General features: G+C 38.6%; 1 protein-coding gene across 6 annotated transcripts in view; it reads left to right on the forward strand.

Moving 5' to 3' along the window:
* The window catches only part of UBE2U (ubiquitin conjugating enzyme E2 U), a 211,667-nt gene that overhangs the window by 66,945 nt on the left and 126,686 nt on the right, over positions 1-18,036 (forward strand). For 4 of the 6 annotated variants that reach the window (XM_087865964.1, XM_045802157.2, XM_045802154.2 and 1 more), the window contains 2 exons: positions 3,792-4,165; positions 16,895-17,108. In XM_087865964.1, coding sequence (XP_087722090.1) covers positions 3,792-3,979 — 188 coding nt within the window. In that variant the 3' untranslated portion in view covers positions 3,980-4,165; positions 16,895-17,108. Of the gene's footprint in view, positions 1-3,791; positions 7,807-16,894; positions 17,109-18,036 lie in introns of those variants that run through there. The other 2 variants (XM_045802152.2, XM_045802153.2) reach the window with 2 other exon arrangements.

An 18,036-nucleotide genomic window follows, 5' to 3' on the forward strand; every position in this document is an offset into this window, starting at 1 on the left:
ACACTTAAAATGTAGGAATTTACATAAAGATGTGAACACTGGAATGTGGGGATCATGAGGATCACCTTAGAGTTTGTCTTCTACACATGCTATGTTATATAAGTCTCTTTACTGCCATTCTCCTTAAAAAATGACCTCCTGAGGAAAGGGGCTGCTTACCTCTCAATGTGCCACAGCACAGCACTTCATCTAGCTATTCAGTGCTCATGAATGAATGAGTGAATGAATACTAGAGTAAAGTAGAGTTGTGCTTTTAGCAGCTCTGATCCTGGAAGAAGGTAAATAAACCTTGACAAGTGAGAATAGTAAGAAAGGTGAGCTGGAGGAGAGAACACTTCAAGGAATGTCTAGAAACTGATTAGATCTCCAGTGCTGAGCCTGTCATCTTTGAAAATGGGTTAAACTATATTTTGTGTTCAATCTTACTACTAAGAGGAGAGACTGTCCATAAGAGGTTGTAGTAAGTTAGATTATTGTTCAGAAATACTATCCATAGGGCATCTAGGTGGCTCAGTCAGTGAAGCATCTGACTCTTGATTTCCACTCAGGTCATGATCCTAGGGTTGTGAGATTGAGCCCCGCATCAGGCTCCACACTCAGCACAGAGTTTGCTTGAGTTTCTTTCTCTCCCTTTACCCCCCACCAACATGTTCACTCTCTCTCTCTCCCCCCCCCAAAATAAATAAATAAATCTTAAAAAAAAAAAAAAAAAGAAATAGTCACTATCCTGTTCCATCTCTATAGGCAAAATGTACTCTCTTGGCATTGAATTCTACCACGTGACTTGTTTTGATCAGTGGAATATTGGTGGTTGTGGTATGCCCAGAGTTTGGGAATGGCTTGTGCAATTTGGCTTGCTCTTTTTCACTTCTCCTATCATCATAAGAACATGCCTGGACTAGCTGAAAGATGAGAGCCATAGCACTGAGCTTCCCTGGATAACCTTCCCAGCCATCCCCAACCCAGATAAGCCAATCTCTGATGGACCTGCAGACGTGTGATCTGAACAAATGCTCCTTGTTGTATGCCACTGAGATTTTGTGGTTGCTTGTTATGTAACAATAGTGAACTTATACAGCGTATGAAAGGGAAGCATGCCTCGGTTGAAAAAAGAATGAAGTCTGTGCTCCTCTTTTGTAGAGGGGGTTAGCATATCATAGTTGGCTAATGAGAAAAATTCATCAGAGATTTAGGAGGTGGGAGGGAGGAAGAGGCCATTAATTCCTGAGAAATTGGCAGTTTCCTCAGACTGTAATTTCATGCAACTATTCACAAACTCTCACTTTACAGATATGATGGATTCGCAAATACCTCCATGAACTCTCAATTTTTGTCCTACTTTGGGTAGCTAGATATGTACAGCTTCTTCTGTCCCATGAACTCCAGGTTTTTCCACGTCAAGCTAAAGTAGGTAGTGACTGCTTTTCCAGTTCTCCAGCTGCAGCCTTCCAGACCTTCACTCCCCCACATCTCCCCACACCTGTGTAATCCCTATTTTCTATATTAAACTCCTCATTCTTGTATTAGCTATAGTGCCTCTGTTTTCCTAACTGAACCCAGACTGACACGGAAATGAATGGAAATAAACCATGTGGCAATAATCAGAGCTCACCAGTCAGAACAAATTTTAATAACTTTACCAATTAAATTAATTTCAGATTTTAAAAAATATATATAAGAGTTTCCAGGATCCATCCCCGGAAAGGCATACAAAGTATACCACAATTAGTGTTCGTGCTTTCATAAGTTATTTTGTTAACATAGTAACAGAGTTCCCACCTTTATTATTGATTCCAACTAGTAAATCCAAGGTTTCGTGGAGGGATTTATAATACTTAAGATTTTTCTGGAGGAAGGAAGTTCAAAATAATATTTTTTCTGTGTCATAAGGAAACATTTTTATATTTGTTTTACATTATGCTCAGCTACTCTAGCCAGAATTTCTTTTTATGCTTCTGAGGAGGTTTTTATGGTTTGGGGTTTTGTGGGGGTTTTTTGGTTTTTGTTTGTTAGTTCTTGTTTTTAACAGAGCAGGAGCTAGAGGGCAAATGGTCCAAGTGATTGACTCTCAACATTCATTCCCAGCCAACAACTGGTGTCATTCCATCATGATAATCCCATTTCCCTTGCCAGGAACTAGCTTAGGAAGAGCGTGTGACACAATTCTGCCTGAGAGGAAGTACACTGAGGGTTTCAGAAGATGGTTTTCCTACTCCTAAAAATGAGACTCTGGAGAGAAAGACCCCTTTTTTTCTCTGGATGTTGCCATGTCTGATGTGAGTAATAGAATGGCTATAGCTCTCTTGCTGTGAGTCTGAAGACCAAAACAACACCAAAGATGGGAAAGCAGAGCAGTGGAAAGAACTGGGCCCTCGTGGTATTGTTGAGTCACTGAATCATTCAATCCTGCCCTACCACTGACTTTCCTCTTCTGTGAGATAAGACATTTGCCTATTTTTTAAACTGGCTTGAATTGGGCTCTGAATCTCTCAAACCCCAAGCATGTAAATTCAGAACAGCCCAAACATGATTAGAAAGAACTGTAGTTAGTCGATCAATGGTGTGTTCCTAGAAAATAAAGTAAGTTTTCTCAAAGGAAAGACAGAATTTACATTTAAACCAATGAAAGCTAGAGATTAATATTAAAGTACAAAAATAAAACCTCAATTATTAGAGACCTCTAGATTCTCCTAGGATAAGGGCAGTTGTCTAAACTCCTAGCTCTCTACAAGTCTTTCTATAAAACAAAGAGACTAAGAGAGCAATTCACTCATAACCCTTGTCCATAGCACAACTAGAAGGCAATGAATATTATAAGGTTTATTTGACATGTAATTAGGGAAATGAACATATGAGACAACAGAATTTGTCCTGTATCCCTTACTAGGCAATGAATTAGGTGGCAACTGTAGCACGATTAGGGTTAAACATTCCTAGAAAACAAGTTCCCTGTGCTGGGTAGAAATATTGAGCAATATAGATACTGTATTTATATTCTTCCTCTAAATGTAGTTAGTTTATTTCCCTGTTTACAAGACCTATAGAAAAAGATGAATCTTCTTTGCATGATATAGGAGGCTTTCCTAATCTGGCCTCAGCCTAAATAGCCAGCCCCTCCAAACTCTCCACTGTAACCCAGGGAGGCATTTGTGATCTGATGCACCTGCAATCAATTCTTATTAGGTGGGTGTCCTTAGACAAGTTACTGTAGGTCACTCAGTCTCAATTTCCTCATCTGTAACATAAGGATGGTAATACCTACCTGTCACAAGGGTCATATCTAAGTTAAATAATATTATCCATATAGACTGCTTAGCTCAGCAGCTGGATCAGCATAAATGTTGATTACTCTGATTCCCTCCAAACCTGTCAAGTACTCTTATACCTTTGTGCCTCGGCATGTGCTGTGTTCTCAGTCTAGAGTGCTCATACCTTCCTTCTTTGCCCTTGTCTGTTCAGCAAACTGCCCCTCCTCTGTCAAAATCCACCTGTTTGCACTTCGACACGATTCTACCCTTGTGCTACTGAAGCACTCCATGCCTACCGGTGCTTGGTGGGGACTCAGTAAATACACGTTAAATGAAGGAACTAACAAAGCATTAAAAAGATTGACCAGAATGGAAGGAATGATTTATGACAAATTAATTGCAAAATGTAAAATTTAGAGAGTTTTAAAAGGTTGCTTGCATTCACTACACGATCTTAAGCACTATACCACAAATGCAGGAACACATCTCTTCTCATTGTGTTCCCTGCCATGTCTATTAATTTTTTTATGTTTCCTCTTACAGTTCAAAATTTTGCTGACTCACAGACTGAAATGAATATTGTCATGAAGACTGATAGAACAAAGGAGAGACGGAGGAGTATAACTTTACCAGATGATGATAAGGTGAATGAGTCATGGGAAGAAGAAGTGGAAGACCTGGTCGCCTGGACCAACACTCTTGATACAGACGTTTTAGAAGAGTCAGCCTGATGCTCCAGGTTTTAAAAATGAGCAGCCTCAACCACAGCCTGGTTTCATGAGGCAACTTTGGAACTTGGATTCCATTTTTTTCAAGTTGGTCTCATGCTCTCACATCAAGTACAAGTTAGAAATATAAGTACAAATCAGTGAATATGTTTCTTTGAATTTGTTGAGCCTCTACTTCATTGTTTGAAGGTAAGTGAACTGAATTAGGGATATTCATTACAGCACTTCTGTCATTGGTATTACCCCCACAGTTGTTAGGCTATGGGATGCAAGTTTTTACAGACAGGGATAGGATATGAGTCAGGAAGACGCTGGGATTGGAGGGGAGCACTCAGGAGCATCAGAGGCTGGACATTAACCAAAGAGAGGGATCTTTACAGATGTCTACATCTGCCTAGTTTAGTGTCATGTTTCCTCCATATTCAAGGGAAGAGATGTCATCCATCCACCAACGTTCCTCTTCTGTTTTCCCCCAGAAAACATGTTCTGTTCCTCTTTGACCTTATCCTCTCATAGTCTCATATCTTTATTTTCTTCCTCTCTTTTTGCTGCACTGCCTCAACCTGCAAATCTACTTGGGTCTCTCCTATTTTAAAATATATCTCCACCTTTGACCCTATATTTCTACTTGCCTCAGCACTATATTTTTCAGGGGCACCTGGCTGGCTCAGTTGGTGGAGCATGGGACTCTTGATCTCAGGGTTGTAAGTTTGAGCCCCATGCTGGGTGTAGAGATTAAAAATAAAATCTTTAAAAAACAAAACCAAACACTATATTATTAATATTTTCTCAGTTATGTTTATTGATAAAATCTATCTTTATTTCTTAGGTTCACTTCCCATTTGCATTCCACTGAACAATAAAATCTGTCTTCTGCTTATATTACTTGATTAAAATTCACTAGGATTGGGGCACCTGGGTGGCTCAGATGGTTAAGCATCTGCCTTCGGCTCAGGTCATGATCCCAGGGTTCTGGGATGGAGCCCTGCATTGGGCTCCCAGCTCAGCATGGAGCCTGCTTCTCCCTCTCCCTCTACTATTCCCCCTGCTTGTGCTCTCTCGCTCTCTCTGTCAAATAAACAAATAAAATCTTTTAAAAAATAATAAAATGCACTAGGATCACCAAAGACTTCCATATTGCCAAAATTTAATTGCTACCTTATCTTACTGGACCTCTAGGCTATATTCAATATTATTGATCACTTCTATTTCTCTTTTTTAATATTTTTGTCTCACCTTTGAAGAGGCTTGTTTTGAGGCCCACCTACCTATACATGTATCTCTTCCCACAAACATCATAAATATGTATAAACATAAATCTGTATATCTGTATAGAGACATAGATAGATAGATGCCTGACCTTGGATCTAGTTGTTAAATAGGCCTCTCCCTCATTTCTAAACTTCCTATGAAAAAAAAATGTTGTTATATGTACTCTAGTGTCTGGGCACTTCCCTGGCTAGCTAGATGTTTTCAGGTCTGCCTGTGGTAGTTCAGACAATAGGGCCCAAAGTGATTGTAGTGCTTAACACTTTTATTATCCTCCCCAATAAGAACCACAAAATTCTAGCAGCTATCCCATATTTCCCCCTCCTTTTGTCAATGCCAAAGTACAGCAAAGAGCCAACTTCATGGTCCCCTCCCAACGCGATAACAATCAGAGTTATTTTTATACCGAATAAAAAGTGCCACAGTGAATGACCCGTCCCATACCTCAGTGAAATTATAGAATGGAGTCAAAAGATGCATTTTGCTGATGGTCACACTGACAGAGGCTGGGCCTCTGACTCTTTTCTCGTGGTTTTCTAGGACAAGCATGTAGATTGTCAACAGATATACAGCAGTCACCAAGAAATTAAACCCAAAAGGACCATGAAAGTCAACCAAAAATATTTCCTTGATATCAGCTGTATATACAAAATATATTGTATTTTATTCTTTCCGTTTAATCTCTTTATTTCAGGACAAAGAAGTTACATTTGTTGCTTTGTTTTCCTGAAACCAGAAGACCTGGGGGTAAAAGTGGGTGATGGGGAAAGGAGGAGTAGGGAACACATCTTTGGAACAGAGACATTAAGCAGAAGTACAGGACAGTTTATTTAATTACCTTTAGTCTAACTCTGGCTATTCATTCTGGGTCTTCAATAGTAATTTCCCTTCCACCTCTGGCCCTTGGTGAAAGGTTCTTTTGGGTTCCAGCCCAATGCTCTTCTCTACACATTTTTTCTTGGAAAATGTTGTCACTGTCAGAGTTTTACCTCCCACACATATCGTCATTCTCTGACCTTTTTCTACCTGCCTTAAAAGGCATCTTCACTTCAACGTCCCCCATGTATCTGAAACTCAACATGCCTGGTTTAAACTCATTTCTTCTCCTCCACCTTCTGCCTCTTATGTTTCCTTTTCAGTTAATGGAACAATCACAAGATAAAAACTTGGGGATCACTATAGACTTCTCTCTTTCATTTATGGCCAGTTGATCACCAAGACTTGCATATTATCTTTTAGATGTCTCAAACCCATCTGCCCATTCCTGTTCTTACCACTACTTTATATTATGAAGCCCTTTTAATCAATTGGTGGGATTATACTTTTCTTTAATGACATCATCCACTTTCCAAAAATTCTTCAGAGCATCTCTGCTTATTAGAGAATATCCAAATCATAATGCCCTTCATGTCAGCCCTCACCCAGCCTGTTTAAGTTTAATCTAGATGATATGAACATTTGTGTAAACGGCTGGATCATATGGTACATAAGTTTTTAAGAGATTACCAAACTTATTTTCCAAAGGAATTTTACAATTTTGCATTCCCACCAGCGGTGTATGAGAATTCCAGTTCCTTTACATTCTGGCCAACACCTGGTATGATCAGTATTTTAAGTGTTAGTCATTCTAAAGGATGTGAAGTGACATCTCATTTTAATTTGCATTTCCCTAAAACCTGTGATGATGAGCATCTTACCATGTACTTATTTGTCATCCTTCTATCTTTTCTGATGAAATACCTATTGAAATCTCTTGTCCATTTGTTACTGGGCTGGTTTTTGTATTATTAAGTTTTGAGAGTTCTTTCTGTACTCTGGATACAAATCCTTTACCAGTTAAATGATTTACAGATAGAAAATTTGCAAACTAATGACTCATCTGCCACTTGTCTTTTCATTGTCTTAACAGTTCTTTCAAAGAATAGAAATTTTTAATACCGATTGTTTTTCTTGTATAGATTGTGCTTTTGGTGTTGTATCTAAGAATTTCTTGCCTAATCCAAGATTACAAAGATTTTCTTTTATTATTTCTTGTAGAATTTTACAATTTTATATTATCTATTTAGGTCTATGGTCCATTTTGAGCTAATGTTTGTATATGGTAAAAGGAATGGGTCAAAGTTTGTGTGTGTTTCACTCTCTCCATCCCCTCTTCCTTCCTTCTTTCCTGTCTCTTTTCCTTCCTTCCTCCACCCCTCCTTTCTTTGTCTCCCTCTGTTCCTCCCTTTCTTGCTTCCTCCCTTTCTTCCTCTCTCCCTCCCTTCCTGCATTCATGTCTTTCCATATGGATATTCAATTGTCCCAGCAACATTTGTTGAAAAGACTATCCTTCCTCCAGTGAATTATCTTAGTACCTTTGTCAAAAATCAGTTATCCAGGGGTGCCTGGGGCTCAGGTGGTTAAGCTTCTGCCTTCTGTTTAGGTCGTGATCCCAGGATCCTGGGATCAAGCCCTACATCAGGCTCCCTGCTCAGCGGAGAGACCGCTTCTCCCTCTGCCCTTCCCTCTGCTCTTGCTAATTAAATAAATAAATAAATAAATAAAATCTTTTAAAAAAATCAGTTATCCATTTATGTATGGGTCTGTTTCTTGGCTCTTTATTCTGCTGATCTGTTTGTGTATCTTTACACCAGTATTGTCTTGATTACTATAGTTTTATTACTTCTTAAGATAATGTTAGCTCTCTAGTTTTATTTCTCGTGCGCGCGCTAATAAATAAATAAAATATTTTAAAAAATCAGTTATCCATTTATGTATGGGTCTATTTCTCAGCTCTTTATTCTGCTGATCTGTTTGTGTATCTTTGCACCAGTTTTGTATTGTCTTGATTACTATAGTTTTACTTCTTAAGATAATGTTAGCTCTCTAGTTTTATTATTCTTTTTCAGTTTTTACTATTCTAGGTCCTTTATATTTTCATATGAATTTCAGAATCAGCTCATCAATTCCTATGAAAAATCATGTAGGGATTTTGATTGGGATTGCATTGAATATATGGATCACTTTCAAGGGAATAACATCTTAACTATACAGAGTCTTCCCACACGAGTTCTTTATTTATTTGGGTCTTCTTTAATATCTCTTAGCAATACTTTATAATTTTCAGTTGTCCCTGTGTTGAATATCTTTTGCCAGGTTTTTCTTTAAGTATTTCATAATTTTGGTGCTATTTTAAATAGCATTATTTTTTAATTTTCAATTGTTCTTTGCTGGAATATTGAAATACAACTGATTTCTGCACATCAATCTTATATCTTGATACATAGGTAGTCTCATTTATTACTTCCAGCAGCTGTTTTGTAGATTCTCTCAGATTTTCTGTATAGACAATCATGCTATCTTCAAATAAAAACAGTTTTGCTTCCTCCTTTTTAATCTAGATGCATTTAGTTCTTTTTCTTGCCTTAGTGCACTTGTCAGACTCCCAGTACAATATTGAAAAGAAGTGGTATAAGTGGACACCATTTTGTCTTATTCCTGAACATAGGAAAAAAGAATCAGTCTTCTGTCAGTAAGTATAATGTTAGCTGTATATTTTCCAAAGATGTCCTTTATCCAACTAAATTCCTGCCATTCCCAATTTGCTATGAGTTTTTCATCAGAAATAGAAGTTAGACTTTGTCAGATGCTTTTCTGTGTCTACTGAGATAAGCATATGATTTTTCTTCTTTTAGTTTATTTGTTAATATGGTAAATTACATTGACTTATTTAATTTTAATATTAAACCCAACTTGCTTATGGTATATTATCCTTTTATATGGTGTTAATTTGATTCATTAATATTTAGTTTCGAGTTTTGACATATTTCATGAGGGAAATCAGCTATAGTTTTCTTCAAGTGTTTTTATCTAGGTTTGGTATTGGGGTAATGCTAGCCTCATAGAATGAATTGGAAAGAATCCCCCTCTTTATAATTTTCTGGAAGAGTTTTTGTGGAATTGGTGTTATTGCTTCCTTTTATGTTTGGTAGAATTCACCAGTGTAGCCATTGGGGCCTGAAGTTTCCTTTGTGGGATGGCATTAAGTTACACTTTTCCATATTTTAAGTGGCCTTATGGTTATTTAGTGTATCCATTTCTTCTTTAGTGACCTTTGGTAGTTTATGTCTTTAAAGTAATTTGTTCACTTTGTCTAAGTGGTCTAATTTTTTGACATAAAGTAATTCATAATATTTCTTTATTATCCTTTTAATATCTATAAATTCCGTAGTTATACCACTTATATCTTCTCTTGCTTTTCCTGATTAGTCTGGCTAGAGGTTTATCAATTTTATTGATTTCAAAGAATGAGCTTTTGGGTTGATTTATGTTCTCTGTATCCTATTTTACTGATTTCTACAGTAATATTTATCATTTCCTGTCTTTTTGCCTACTTTGGGTTTAATGTACCTTCATTCTCCCTTAATTTGTTAAAATGGAAGCTGAGGTCATGGATTTGAGACTTCTTTTCTTTTGAAGATTTTGTTTTTTCATTTGAGAGAAGAGTGAACAAGAGACAGAGAGAGTGCATTAGCACGCATGCGCAAGCTGAAGCACAGGGAGCAGCAGCAGAGGGAGAATCAGTTTCCCAGCTCAGCAGGGAGCCCGATGTGGGGCTCTATCCCAGGACCCTAGGATCATGACCTGAGCCGAAGGCAGACACTTAACCAACTGAGCCACCCAGGCGCCCCCATTTTCTTCTTTTCTAATAAAAGAATTTAGTACAGCCAGTTTCCTTCAAAGTACCACTCAGGCAGATTGCCACTAATTTTTAATGTGTTATGTTTTCATTTTTATTCAACTCAAAATGCTTCTAATTTCCTTTTTGATTCTTCTTTGACCCATACGTTATTTATTTTTTAATTGTTTTATGTACTTTAAAAGTAGTTATCTTTCTATTGTTGATTTCTACTACAATTCCATGTGGAAAGAGGATATGCTGTGTATGATTTTAATTCTTTTAAACTTATTCATACATGTTGAATGGTTCATAGCATGATCTAGCTAAGCAAATGTTCCCTATACATTTGAAAAACATGTATATTCCGCTATTGTCTAATGGATAGTTCTATAACTGTCAGTTAAGTCAAGCCGGTCGATTGTGTGGTTTAAGTTTTCTGCATCCTCACTGATTTTCTGTCTGCTTGTTCTATCAGTTACTGAGAGGGATGTGTTGACCTCTCTGAAACTGTAGGTTAACCTATTTCTCCCACCAGTTCTATCAGTTTTTGCTTCGTGTATTTTGAATATTTGTTGTTAGGTTTGAAAACATTTAAGGTTATTGTGTCTTCCTGATGAATGGGCCCATTTATCATTATGAAATGATCATCTTTGCTTTGAATCTACTTTGACTGATAATCACATAGACAGTCCAGTTTTCTTTTGATTAACATTAACATGATATATCTTCTTCTATTTTTTTGCTTTTGTTTTAAGATTTTATTTATTTATTAGAGAGAAAGCACGAGAGAGCACAAGGAGAGCGAGCTGCAGAGGGAGAGGGAGAGGGAGAAGTAAGCTCCCCACTGAGCAGGGAGCCCCACATGGGGTTCAATCCCAGGACCCCGGGATCATGACCTGAGCCGAAGGCAGATGCTTAACCAACTGAGCTACCCAGGTGCTCCTGTTCTTTCACTTTTAACCTATTTGTTACAGTTTTACCTATCTCTAGAGTTTTCAAAATAATTAAATAATATGTATTATGTATAACAGAGCATAGGACATAGTGAATATTTAGTATCTGTTAATTACTGTGACTATTTGTTATTTCTGTTTATTCAAGGCAATGAGAACATTTCCTAACATATCAGACTGCATTCATTACCCAGCTATAGTTATATTCATATTTTCTTCTTTGGGATGTAAACAGAAAAAAATATGCTAAAAATACACGAAAGCCAAAATAGAAGTGTTTTCTTTAAACAAAGGGAAAAAAAAACGCCTGAATCCGTCATATGCTTACTAACCATGTAATCTTGGGCAAATTACTTAACCTTGCTGCATCTTGGTTTCCTAATCAGTCAAGGATGGATAATAATGACACCTAAGTTCCTATAGTTGTTGAGAAGACCTAATACATCAGTACATTAATATTTTTAAAGTGCTTAGAACAGTGCCTAACCAATAATAAGTGCCCATAATATGTTTGATAAAATAAAAAACACATTTTACTTCCTCCTAGTAATTGTTCTAATGAAGTGCGAAAGAAATTCATATTCAGAAAGCCTAATAAATCTGCAGTTTTATGAAATACCCAGGTGATTTTGATGAAAATTATCAATGGTTGACACTTTGTGACGCAATATAATTCAAGATTTATTTCTAATATGATTAATATGGCCACTTGGGGTTGGGAGTGTTACTTTATAACGAAGCCCCATGACTGAGTGCAAGCCTAATTTGGAGAGAGATGTCAAGTCGAAATTTGAGGTCCTGTGTGAGCATAAGTCCCAGCATCCTTGTAATAAGCTCCTTGTGGTAAGGTGCTTTCAGAGAAGACAGGAAAAAAGGAGCAGGAAATTCCATTTTTTGAAAATTTCCTATAATGTTAGGATTTTGTCATTAGAAGGTTAGAGTTAGGTTTTTAGTTTGCCTTTTTGTGTAGACTCCTCTTTCCCTCCAGATGGCGCCAGTTTGCTGCTATTTTCTGTGCTCTAGTGAAGGTACACTGACTCGCCCTAGAAGCCAGGCACCGTCTTACTATGCTTTTAAAGGCTTGCATGGCACATGAACATTTTATAAGAGCAGGAATATTTTGCTTTCCCTTCCCAGGAAGATGTTTACTCAGTGCTGGGAAAGGTTTACTAAGAGGAGAATAACCCAGAGCTCACACATTATGCACATTGATAAAATCATGGAACCAACCTCCTGAAGAAATCCGTGAGTCCTCACCACTGCCTTCAGGCAGGACCACACAGACACCACCCTCTTGTGGATGAGAATGAGCACAAAGAGAGAACTGTAAAGCTCAGGTTTTTGTTTAATGACTTCCAGACCTCGTGCATCCACTGAGAGCTGCTTTGCCTCCTACCTGAGGGAGGGAGGAAGTTCTCCAGGGGCTGGCACAAAGCCAGAAGGCTCCAGGGCCTGGACTCCACCTAAAAAGCACTTTGCCTTCTGGCTTCTCATCTACAGGCCACGGATGTCCCTAAAGAGTAAATGCCAAGCATTGTTGGGTGGGGTGGGGAATCACAGGGGACCCTGTCCTAGGCATCTCTGTTTATTTGTTTATTAACGAAGGGTATAAAGAGACCCAGAATTTCATTTATCTTTTTGTTTTGTTTTGTTTTTGGAGTCCCAGAATTAAATTTAAGCCACTTTCTCCAGAGAGTGAGATCTAAATCTTAACCAAATATTCAGTCCCAGGAGGAATATTCAATATTCACCTTCCAAGAGGGAGTTCTTTTCGGCTAATCTGATTCCCAGATGCAAAAGCATAAGCCCACTTGATTTGAGGTTTTCATCATAAAAGATGGAGAACAGCTGGCTTTCATTTTCTGAACCGTATCCCTTAATAGATCTGAAGGCTAATTTTAAGTGTTCCGGACTTTCCTACTATCTGTACTAACCAACCCCAGCCTTTTTTGCTTTTTGTCATGGCCTGAATGTCCAAAACCTCTTTCTGACTCTTCTTCTCAGTTTTAAGTTCTAGAGACCAGACTAGAATTGAAATGAAAAGTGATCACTCTAACACCAAGGATAATTATACTTGCAAGTTGAATTCTGTTTCAAGAATACAATTACGATATCCAATCTGATCTCCTGAGGCTTTTTATGTGTCTCAACAGCTAGCTCCTGTTAACGATGCTCTGCTGGTAGAGACAAGTGTTTTCTCTAGAGAAGAAGTCACATACAGCAGATGTATCCACAAGCTGCTATCCATTTGTCCATGAAGTCAAACTACATAATTAAGATGCCATTCTGGCTAAGTGTATATATAATAATTAATTTATAATCTAAAATAAACTTCAGTCTATGTCACCAATAAAGGTTATTAATAGGATATTACTTTAATGTTCAGAAATGTTCAGATTATAATTCTGAGTTCTCATGTCATGTGACCACTAGAAGTAAACTTTTTTCCACATTCAGCTATGACCACAGAAGACCTCACAGAGCATTAAAGAAATAGAGACTTATTTTTCTCATAAAACAAGGAGCCCTGAGGTGGGAAGTTAGTGGCCCTGGTCCAGCTAGTTATGCAATGATGCCATCAAAGATCAAGCTTTTTCTTTATTTCCCCTCCGACATTTTTAGAATATTGGGTTTTGTCTTCAGACCTTTTGCTTCATGATTACAACATAGCTGCTAAAGTTCCGGACTTTACCCTTGTGTTTCACCTTTGTGTGGAAGAAGGAGAGGACAGGAAAGGGGAGTGATGCTGACTGTCATTCCTCTGTTCCAGAGCAAACGCCTACCTCAAAGAGATTGAGTGTCTTCAGTGTCAGAAACCAAAACTGCTAGCAAATTTAAAGTCAGTCCTGTAAATAATTTATCCATACATTCATTGTTTTCATTGCTGATTCAATAGGTAATTTTCAATCTTTTGCCACATTTTAAAATGCATTTAATAATTGATAAGGGAGAAAATGGAGATATTATATACATATATTTTACATTTTTATATTTTTCTACTTCCAGAAATGTCCAGGTCACTTTGACACAGATGGGAGACAGGGAATCAAGACTATAGGAATTCTAGGCATTTACATTTTGGTTGGGTTACCAAATATCCTGGCTGGCCTAGGACATGGGTTTTTATCATTGCCCATGAAACCAGTAGATACAAAAAGTCATGATACAGAGCCCTCCTTGAAGGAATTTCTTTTCAATCTTAAAATAGCTTATAATGGGATGATTAGGCCCATTCTGTATTTGAGACTTTGTAGACTTCAATGATGTAAGCTCTCTGTTGACATGTCATAAACGAAGGTGTGCTTGGACCACAGCGCACTAGAACACAGCAGCAGTCAGGGCTGTCAGGCCCAGGGTGGCTCCAGAAAGCCATGGCTTAATGTCAGCATCCAGCACAAACTGCAGGTCTAGATCCAAGAGACCTTGATGGGAGAACAAGGTACTCCATGATCAAAGGCAACTTAGATCGTTATCTAAGAGTGTAAAGTGCAGTGTCCTGGAGCTGGGGAGTTGGTGGGGAGGACTCAGCATTCAAGACTAACATGTCAGAAAAGCTCTAAGTTGCAGAACTGCTTTCACTTTATAAATAAGAACATTTTGAGACTTATATCTAAGTCTCCCAGACTTGGGCCCTCAGTTAATTGCCTGGGATAAAATAAATCCAGAGCCACGGTACTATATTAAGAAATCTGATTTGTACAAAGAGAGAACCAGAAAATCTCAAGAATTCTTTTTTACCTTTAATTATCTTAATTTTGCCAAAAAATTTAAAAGAACCTTTTCAAAGACTATCTAAAGAATGTTCAGACTCGCAAGATACCTACATGAAAGCGAACATTTACTTACCTTACAAAGAACTTAACCTCCAGAACATGCTATCTTGTTTTGTTCAGAGCAGCTAAAAGATATCCTATCTCACTTTGCCAAAAATAATAAACACACAATTACTACTAAGTAAAAGATTTGGAAATGGAAAAAAAAAAACCCTGAATTTTATCAAGGAGCTTGGGAAGTTCATATCCAAATAGATGCAATCTTCCAAATTCACTTTGTCTTCCAATTTAAAAAGAGATGTGTGAACTTTAAGAAAAATATGAATCTCTGCACTTTAAAACACCAGCTCATGATTGTACCAAAATCTGTTAGTCCAGTTTGTCCTAAAGTCAAGTCATAGGTATGATCTTTCTATGGACTATCTATTTTTGTGCACAGATGGTATCCCTATTGTGTCAATCTTAACATCTATGAGGTTGTGGTTTGTTGCTCACAAAAGGAAGGGATCAAATAGTGTATCAGTTAGCTTTTGCTGTGTAACAAACTACCTTAAAACTCTGTGTCTCAGGGGTACATAACGGCTTTAGTCGTTAAACATCTGCGCTTGGCTCAGGTCATGATCCTAGGTTCCTGGGATTGAGCCCTGCATTGGGCTCCTTGCTCAGCAAGGAGTCTGCTTCTCCTTCTCACTCTCCCTCTGCTGCTCCCTCCTGCAAATAAATAAAATCTTTAAAAAACATTTTTTTAAAGATTTTTTTTTTTGGTCCAAGTAAGCCTTCAGTAAATGTTAGCCATTGTTAGTGGATTGGAGGGTTAGAGGAGAAGCTGGCGAGCCAGGCCAGTGACGTCTCAGGCCCATGGGCCCTGCACTGAAGCAGTGTCCAAACACAGGGTAATTAGAGAGGGCCAGGCATCCTGTGCACCCCGTGCTGGGGTGGGAGGAGGTAACAATAGCAGCCCATATCAATTACTGGGCATTATTTCATTTAAGTTCATAATTCACAGGGTGGGTATTTTTCTCATTGTAAGGATGAGGTCACTGAGGCTCAGAAGTTAAGGAACTCTGTTGAGATTAGAACCCAAGACTCCATAAAGATCTTAAAATTTTATTCTGCTGGGGAAAAGCTACAAGTAGATCAGATTTCCGTTGAAATGTAGTTTGGGAGCCTGTAGATGTCCAGAATCCACAAATGGCGCCCCCTAGGCCACCTGGGAATTCAGTCAAAGAGAAGATCAAAATTCTGGTGTCCTGGGTGGAATCACACGGAGGCTCTTTTGTATGCCCGGCAGATGTGTCTCCAGGCCCCTGCAGGGCCCCCAGCCTGGCCTGAGTCAGGCCTGGAAGATCACATCATAGGTCTCCTTCTCTCCCAGCCCAGCTGATCTGGCAGGCTGCCAGCCTAACAGGCAGGGCATTTGCAGAGGTCTGATTTTAATAAATTTCTATTTCCTCTAGAAAACCGGTTTTCTCAGTGGCTTTGTAACTCAACCATTCTTGATCACATCAGGACTAAACCTGGCAGCCAGCTTGGCAGCTTGCGTGCAAATTATACACAATGGCAGATTGTTTGGCCTTTATTGCAACCCAAAGCAACTTAAGTTAAAGGGAGGGAAAGACAAGAAAGAAAAGAAAGAAATCCAAACCTCATACATAATTACATAATACAGTGAAGTCCCAATTCTCTTTAAGGAAAATAGAGAATTAATGAGTCAGTTTCCCTCTCTATCTCACACACACACACACACACACACACACACACACAACTACAAAACAGACAAATGCATTCTTCATTTAAGTCTTTATTCTCCTTCTTTAAAAAAAAAAAAGTCATTCTAATTTTTTTTTTTAAAAGACAGGAAGCTTGTGTGCATGAGAGAGAGCAGGAAAGGGGCAGAGGGCGAGAATCTCAAGCAGACTCCATGCCAGGTGCAGAGCCTGATCCCATGACCTGAGTCCAAGTCAAGAGTCGGTTGCTTCACTGACTGAACCACCCAGGCGCTCCCTGTTTTCCTCTCTTTACCAACACATCTCACATTCGAGGAGAATTGGAAGAGTGAAAATCAAGGCCTGAGGGAAAGTAGAATGTTTAAAAGACCTTAGAGACAGGAAGAGAAACTAGAGTGAGAGAGAGGGCAAATGAGAGGATGAGAACACCAAATGAGTAACGAGTATCAGCCTACTAATACTGTGTTGAGGGAGGATATGAGGTTAGAAATTGAATTGAGTGACCAGAGTGTCCTATTTCATTCCTGTGTTTTTAGACAAAGTGTTACATGAGTTCCCAGCTTCATCAAGCATCTTTGCCTCTGTCAGCATCTGTCTTTGTCACAAATACATGGATCTCACAGAGCCTTAGTAGAATTCCTTAGCCCTCAAGTGATAGACAGACCAGCCCTTCCCCTCTCTCATCTATCAAAGCTGACTCAACCCAAGTTCTACTCTCATGGTCTTCTTCTGAGCTAACTGGACAAACTAGTGAGTATTTATGGTGTTGATATGACTTCTTGTTATGTTTGCATTGTTCTGATGGTTAGAGACTGTATAGTTGTCATGTTAGAAATTCTAAGCACCTGGGCAGTTCTGTTAGGGAGATGTTTTCTGGATGAGAAGTCCTCATTGGTCCAATCAGTCACATCGCAGGGAGACCCAAGATTCATTTGCAGTAGAATTAGTCTTGTGGACATATATCATTACCAAGGGCAAGGGCAAAGGTTCATTGGCAGCTAGGGTGTGCTTCAAATGTCATGTAGGTCTTACATAAATGGCCTGAATAAATCAGAATGTACTGATTCCAATGAGGATAGGTTTTGAAGTAACTTAACGTGGATTCCAGTGTAAGAAGATACTTAAGTGGGCAAATGAAAAGGCACAGTAAATTCAACCAAAAGTAGGTTTGGATACATGGAAGCATCAAAAGCTAGTGAGGTGGGGGATGGGGGATGGATAGGAAATGAAATAGAACTTTTAATTCAACTGAATAATTTCCATTGAAGACCATTATGCCCTTGGCATTGTGTTGGATTCAAAGTTATAGGACACCATGCTTACCACAAATATTTTAGTCTCTTTTGTGGTTGGGGTGGGGGATGGGGTGGGGGATTGCAGATCACAGTGCTTGTACATGAAGCAATAGAAATGGGTTCTTAACTGAGGCAGGGACGGCAAAGGGAAACATAAGCAGCACCTAAGAAGCATTTCTAAAAATATCCTAGATTTCACAAATCAGAATCTCTGAGACATGTGGAGGTGAAAATGGCCTTACTCGCTTTGAAAGCTACTAGGAGATTCAGGTGTATACTCTGCTTACCAACCACTGAATTAGACCAGTACTTACCAACCTCACCTGACATAACAATCACCTGGGGAGCTTGTTAAACCACGTATTTCCTGGCTCCACCCACCA

This window comes from Ursus americanus, chromosome 12, assembly GCF_024610735.1.
Source record: "Ursus americanus isolate L20-20 chromosome 12, mUrsAme1.1.p, whole genome shotgun sequence".
Classification (NCBI taxonomy): Eukaryota; Metazoa; Chordata; class Mammalia; order Carnivora; family Ursidae; genus Ursus; species Ursus americanus.